Raw genomic sequence first — 5793 nt, 5'->3', positions numbered from 1 at the left:
GGTCTCAGGTGTTATTTCCTCAGGTATCTTCCTTCACCACCTTGCTCAATGTCCCCCTCTTCCCTTTGGTTCTACCATCACAATTTTGATTTTGGTAGCACCAGCAGGGTTTTGTTATTTACTCGCACACTCATTTCTGATCTCCCTCTTCCAGTGAGTCCCTGCCGGGGTAGGGCCGGGCCCCTTCTGCCCAACCATGGGTCTTCACGACCTGCTAGGAGCGCCAGGCACACCACGGTCACTCAGCACATATTAAGAGATTTGAGCGCCCCAGGCTCTGAGAGGCTTGGGACAGGGGCCCGAGAAACTCGGTTCCAGCCCCGGCTCCTGCTCCCTCGCCCACTTTTCCTCTTTCCAGATCAAACCCTGGGGCCGGGGGCCATCGCTGGCATCGTCCTGGGCTCCCTGCTGGGCCTGGCGCTCCTGTCAGCACTTCTCCTCCTCTGCATCTGCTACCTGTGCCGCTTTCGGGGTGAGTGAGGGGGCCATCTTGGAGAGCCCCTAAAACAGCTCCATTGGAACTTGGCTGGGCCAATCAGCACAGTCATAGCTGCTCCCACCCACCTTTTTAACGCCATCTCAGCCAATCAGAGTAAGGCCACACCTCTCGGGACAACTCGCCTTGCCATTGGCTGGGCTGGCCTCTAGAACAGCCAATGACGTGCTGGCCTCTCTTCCTCCTCCCACCCTCCTAGGAGAGAAGCTTAAAAAGAAGCATCCTGCCGCCCTGAGGCCGGCGGTCCTCCCGCCCGAGGAGAAGGCGCCCAGTGTCTTCCCAGTACAGACCCCGCCGCCTCTGCCCCCCAAAGCCCCGCTGGAGGCCCCCCGAGTGAGTGGGGGTGCCCCAAAGTCCACGGAGCGAGGGGCACCGAGGGGACCTTTCCTTGTTTTCTCGGGGAGCTGAGAGGGTGTGAATTCTCGCCCCTCAGCTTCACTTGCTGGTTGGCAGAGTCGGTCGGTGATTTCCACCCGCCCCCCGCCCCGTTGTTTTAATGAACAAAAGTTCTACAAAACTTCCCGCCGAGCTATTCTATTTAAAGGGTGACATGCCCACTCCTCCCGCCCACGGAGGCTGTTTTGACTCAAGTTTGACCTCCTTATTCCTTCTCATGCCAGCTGGCGAAACTGCCCCGAACTGGGCAGGAATTTCCTCCCCATCACACCTGCCCTCCCTCCGCGCTCAGACTCTGCCCCTTGAAAGCCAAGAGGGGCGACGCATATCGCTTCTGAGGCAGCTCGCGAGGTTGTCCCTGCCCGCACTTCTCTCTTGCAGGCCGCTGACCCCAGACCAGTCGTCTCTCCCAGCGGGGGCCCGAGGACTGTCCGGGCAGCGACGCAGGTGTGAGTGGAGCCGGCAGCCTGCTGGGCCCTGGACTCTTGGGGCGGGACTTCCTGCTTCACCCCAGCAGCGGGCAGGTCCTCCGGTCCGCTGTGGCCTCTGGTTGGTCACCGGAGTCGCGACTCCCGTCCGCCTCCCTCGATGCAGAAGACTCCACCTGTATTTGTGCAACTAGGGAGCAGGGACGTCTGGGCACAAGAGACGCCTGCTGATCTCACAGGGAGGTTCCCGCGACCTCCAGGCTGACATGCTGGTTCTGCAGCCCACAGGCAGGGCGTGAGCTGGAGCGGGGTCCTCTTTGCTTCTGAAAAGGTCTTCCTCCACACTCATTCCTGGAGGCCAAGCCCCGGGGGGCCCCAGAGTCTTCATCTTGCCAAGAATCTCACCCCTCCCTCTTCTGGCTCAGCCCTCCTACTTAAGCCCACTGCCCTCCTCGTGGCCTTCACCGGCTCTGCTTTGGCCTCCTCCACCTCTCTCACTTCCCCTTTTAGGGCTTTCTCCCTGCTTTCTCTGGTAGCAGAGGTCATCTCTGCCTGTCTTCGTGACTTCCAGGCCCTTAGAACCCCCTCTCCTCAAACCTTCCTGGGAGACTTGCCCTAACTCCTGCCTCAGACCTGGCTTGGCCCTGGAGGTGCTAATCTCACCTTGTACGTCAACACATACTGACCTGTCTTGTCCCTGAGTCCCTGCCTAAGCTGAGAACTGCACAGTGGCAGAGACCATGTCGTCCCCACAGAGGCTGGCGCACAGAAAGCGATCATAAGTCATCCTTGACTGTCAGATGTTTTGGGGAGGGGCGGGCTCACTGCTGCTCTCTCTGCATGCCGTCTCTCTTTCTCAGCTGGGTTTCTCACTGGAAATTTAACAGATCAGTGAAGATTCTTTTGGCTGCAAGTAACAAAATAGATGGTGGCAAGCGTCATGGAAGTGGGTGGCGTCAGACTGACTCAGCGACTTGGTGGCCTGGCCCTGTGCATGGTGCCAGCTGGCTTGCTGTCTGGTATTACGAAGTGGCTGCCGCTGCTCCAGACAGCACATCTTCACACCACCCTACCTGAAGACAAAGGGACAAGGGTCTCCACGCGCTCCTTACCCCTTGACCAACATTATGAGTGGAGACGCTTGGAAGCACACCGGCAAACTTTCCTTCAGTCTCACTGACCACAAACTGGCCACATCACTGCAAGGGAGGCCGGGAAACGAATGGCAGCCCGTTGTCTGGGAGGCAGGGTATCTTTTTCAGCTGGCTTTCTCACTGGAGGTTTATTAGATCAATGAAGATTCTTTCAGCTGCACGTAAAATAAATGGTGGCAAGCAACGTGGACGTGTGGTTTGAGAGGGACAGCAAAGAAAGCAGAAGACAAGGGCTGTGGCTGTGAGGCGCTGGGGTTAAAGGCTGGGCTGAACGAGGCCTCTGGGAAGTAGACCTTGTCCGTCCCTTTTAGGAGGAGGCTGGAGTCCTGGGTGCCTCTCTCTTCGCTCTTCTGCATCATTGAAGGTGTCCATTTCCTCCAGTCACTAGACACAGAGAATCTACCGCAATTTCTTAAACATATGGGGGGCTTTGCGCAGGTGAGGCTGGGTACCAGGTTCGTCTTGCTCCAGCTGCTCAAACGGTGTCTGCATGGTTTGGTTTCTCCAGTGTCTGCACACTCTCTCCCCAGCTTGCTTTCCCTCTGACAGAGGCGTCCTTGTGTGACTAAGGGAAGCAGATGTAGGCTTCATGGGGTTGGACCCCACTGCCGAGCAGTGGGGCGGCAGGCCTCAGGAATCCCGACACCCCGTATCCATGCTCTGTTCCACGACTTGGTAGCCCCCTTCTGAACCAGTCGCGGCGGGTGAGCCATGCTGAGGAACTTAAGCAAGTCGCCAGCACCTCTATGGCTATATTCCCACTCTACCAAAGAGAGAGGCAGGTAGGAAGGATGTTGAAAGGCGCCACCTAGTGGCCTGGACCCCTCGCCCGCCACTCCCCGCCCCTAAGGACCTGGGCACTGAAGGCAGAGACTTTGGAAAAAGGCGTTTATTGGTGTGGTGGTCTCAACACTCCCCATGAATCGGAACACACGGCCCCCAGGGCCCCCCGCCCCCCTCCCTTGCGTCCCATCCCCCGCCCCTCCCCATCCCCTGGACCCTGGGAATGGAAGACAATGTGGGATGGGGCCCACGCCCCTGTCTGAGGTACAGTCGCTGCCCCTGGCCCCTGCCCCGCCCTGCGTCCCCCAGCCTGGGTGTTCTGGTTTGTGGGCAGCTGGGCCTCTGGTCAGGACTTGGGTGTCTGATGGCGCCTCTCTGCCCCGCTTTGTCTGATGGGATGTGCGGGGTGGCTGTTCCTACCAGCGTCAGAGCTGGGGGTGCAGCCTCTCGGAGCCCCTCTTTGACCACAGTTGCCACCTTGGGGGAGCTACAGCTGGTCACCGGCTACAAGGCAGCTGGAGACGGGGCTATTGCTGGTCACAGTCGCTGGTGCGTGCATGCGTGTGTGTCTGCGTGTGTGTGAGGTCGTCAGCCTTCGGGAGGTACAGTCGGAGGAAAGAGCAGGGCGGGTGACCAGCGAGCCCACGCAGGGGGCGGGAGGGCTGCCCGGCACTAGGGCAGCTGGCTGGCGCTGCAGGTGGTCCAGGAGTGGTGATGGGCAGGGCAAAACACTCAGACAGACAGGTGGCTCGAGGCACCAGCCTGACAGTTGTATGGAAGCACCGTTTGGCCCTGGAGGGGCCACAAAGTCCAGGGTGGGTGGGGTCAGGGGGAGGCCAGCCATGGGCCTCTGGCTGCAGGCAGCTGGCGGTGAGCAGCAGGGATGTCCAGAGCCCACATGGGTCTCCCCAGCTCCACTGTGGGTGCGACACCCCTCCCTCAGCCCCGCCCGCCCTGGAGACACCCTTTCTGCGGGAAGGGGGAGGGGAGGGGCTGGTGTGCGTGCATATATTGGGGAATCAGGGAGCGTGGAGAACCTCTCTTCACAGCTTTCACCGCGAAGCCCCCACACCTACCTCCAGCCACAGGTGAGAGGCAGTGGCCATGGGGTGCCCAGGGAGGGAAGTTCGTTGAGCCCCCCCACCCCACCACCCCTCCCCACACACGCACACACACGTGCAGTGTCACGCACACACACCCACTACACACACGCGATCTGGTTGACAGCCTGAGCTAAGAGAGGGGTGTGGGGTGGCCAGGGTAGGTCACAATCAGAAACGTGAACGGCGGTGAGATGGCTGTAGAAAGATGCATAATTTGCGTTATCCCTCACAGTGATGGGTTCTGTAAAGATCTTTCTCGCTCCTCTTCCTCCCTTCTTCCTCGCGGGTGGCCGAGAGCTCTCCTGTCCGCTGCTGGAGACCAGGGCGCTCGCTCCCCCCTCTGCTCTCGCTCTCGGCTTCAGGCCCCTGCAGGGGAGTCAGCTGCACTGGGCTCGTCCTACACCCTCCACCACAGCCACCCCAGGGCGGAGAGGAGGGTCAGGGGCCCTGGGGGCCTGGGCGCCGAGTTCTCCAGGGATCCTGGGCCTGGGGAGAGAGAGAGGGTCAGGGGAGAACACGCAGCAGGGGCCTTCAGGGTTTCCTGTAGACACCCCTTTTTAGTGTCTCTGCCTGGGGCCCTCTGGGTCTGTTTTTTCATGGGAATTTCTGTCCTCCCAGCACCAATGCCCCAGCACTGTGGCCTCTCTGCCCCCACCCCCCACTTCCCTTTTTCAAAACTTCTACACGATAGCCTGTTCCTCCATGCCCCGGACCAAAGCCCTGGAATTGCCCCTCTTTCTTCCAGCTCCCAAATGTGCCTGGATCTAGAGGCTTCGATTCTCGAAGCCTCCCTGACTCTCCCCCATAGCCCCGCCCTCCAAGAGCTAAGCGAACCTCCATTAACTTCAATCCCTTGCCCCTGCTATCAGCCTCCAGTGGCCCAGCAGCAGTATCTTAAATCCAGTCTCAGCAGGCGGGTGAGCCTCGGCTTGTCTTTCCCCTCAGGCCTCACTCCGCTCCCATCCTTGCTGTACCCCACCTCCTCGGTTCCTGCGCCAGGCGAGGCTTGCACAGCTCTCTAATGGAGTGGGGTGGGGCGGGGCGGGGAGGGCTGCTTTTGCCACTCAGGTCTCAGCTCAGATGCCACGGCCTCCGGGGACTCGCTGATGAGCTCTAATGCTAGCTCCCTCCGTGCCATTATTTATTTTATCTGCAGCCTTTATCGATATCCAGAATGACTGCTTGCTTATTTATGTGTGTCTGCGCTGGTTTGCTTTATTTAACGTTGCTGCACGCTGCTACTTGGTGGTGAGATCTAGCCCTTGTCTCATGGTGCCCCACTGCGTCCCCAGTGCCCGCCCCGCTGGGCGCTCACAGGCTCTGGGGGCCGAAGATTTTCTTGTTCAGTGGCTTTGCTTGGGTCTCAGCGTCTCTCTATCCTAGATTGGGTCAGTCTGTGAACGGTCCCGACGTCGGCTCCCTGGCCCCGCCCC

The 5793-nt window shown here is 59.8% G+C and overlaps 2 protein-coding genes across 2 annotated transcripts in view; one reads left to right on the top strand and one right to left on the bottom strand.

Moving 5' to 3' along the window:
* The window catches only part of VSIG10L (V-set and immunoglobulin domain containing 10 like), a 6068-nt gene extending 4723 nt beyond the window's left edge, over positions 1-1345 (top strand). Inside the window, 3 exon segments of the mRNA XM_004694046.1 lie at positions 359-472; positions 696-829; positions 1274-1345. Of these exon segments, the coding sequence (XP_004694103.1) occupies positions 359-472; positions 696-829; positions 1274-1345 (320 nt within the window).
* A 2000-nt stretch (positions 1346-3345) lies between these two features.
* Positions 3346-5793, bottom strand: part of IGLON5 (IgLON family member 5) — a 23570-nt gene continuing 21122 nt past the window's right edge. Inside the window, exon 7 of the mRNA XM_012733531.1 lies at positions 3346-4846. Coding sequence (XP_012588985.1) covers positions 4758-4846 — 89 coding nt within the window. The 3' untranslated portion in view covers positions 3346-4757. The remainder of the gene's footprint in view (positions 4847-5793) is intronic.

This window comes from Condylura cristata, unplaced genomic scaffold (genome assembly GCF_000260355.1).
Source record: "Condylura cristata isolate star-nosed mole 26May11 unplaced genomic scaffold, ConCri1.0 scaffold00041, whole genome shotgun sequence".
In the NCBI taxonomy this organism is placed as follows: Eukaryota; Metazoa; Chordata; class Mammalia; order Eulipotyphla; family Talpidae; genus Condylura; species Condylura cristata.
This window is presented reverse-complemented; position numbering and strand designations above follow the sequence as displayed.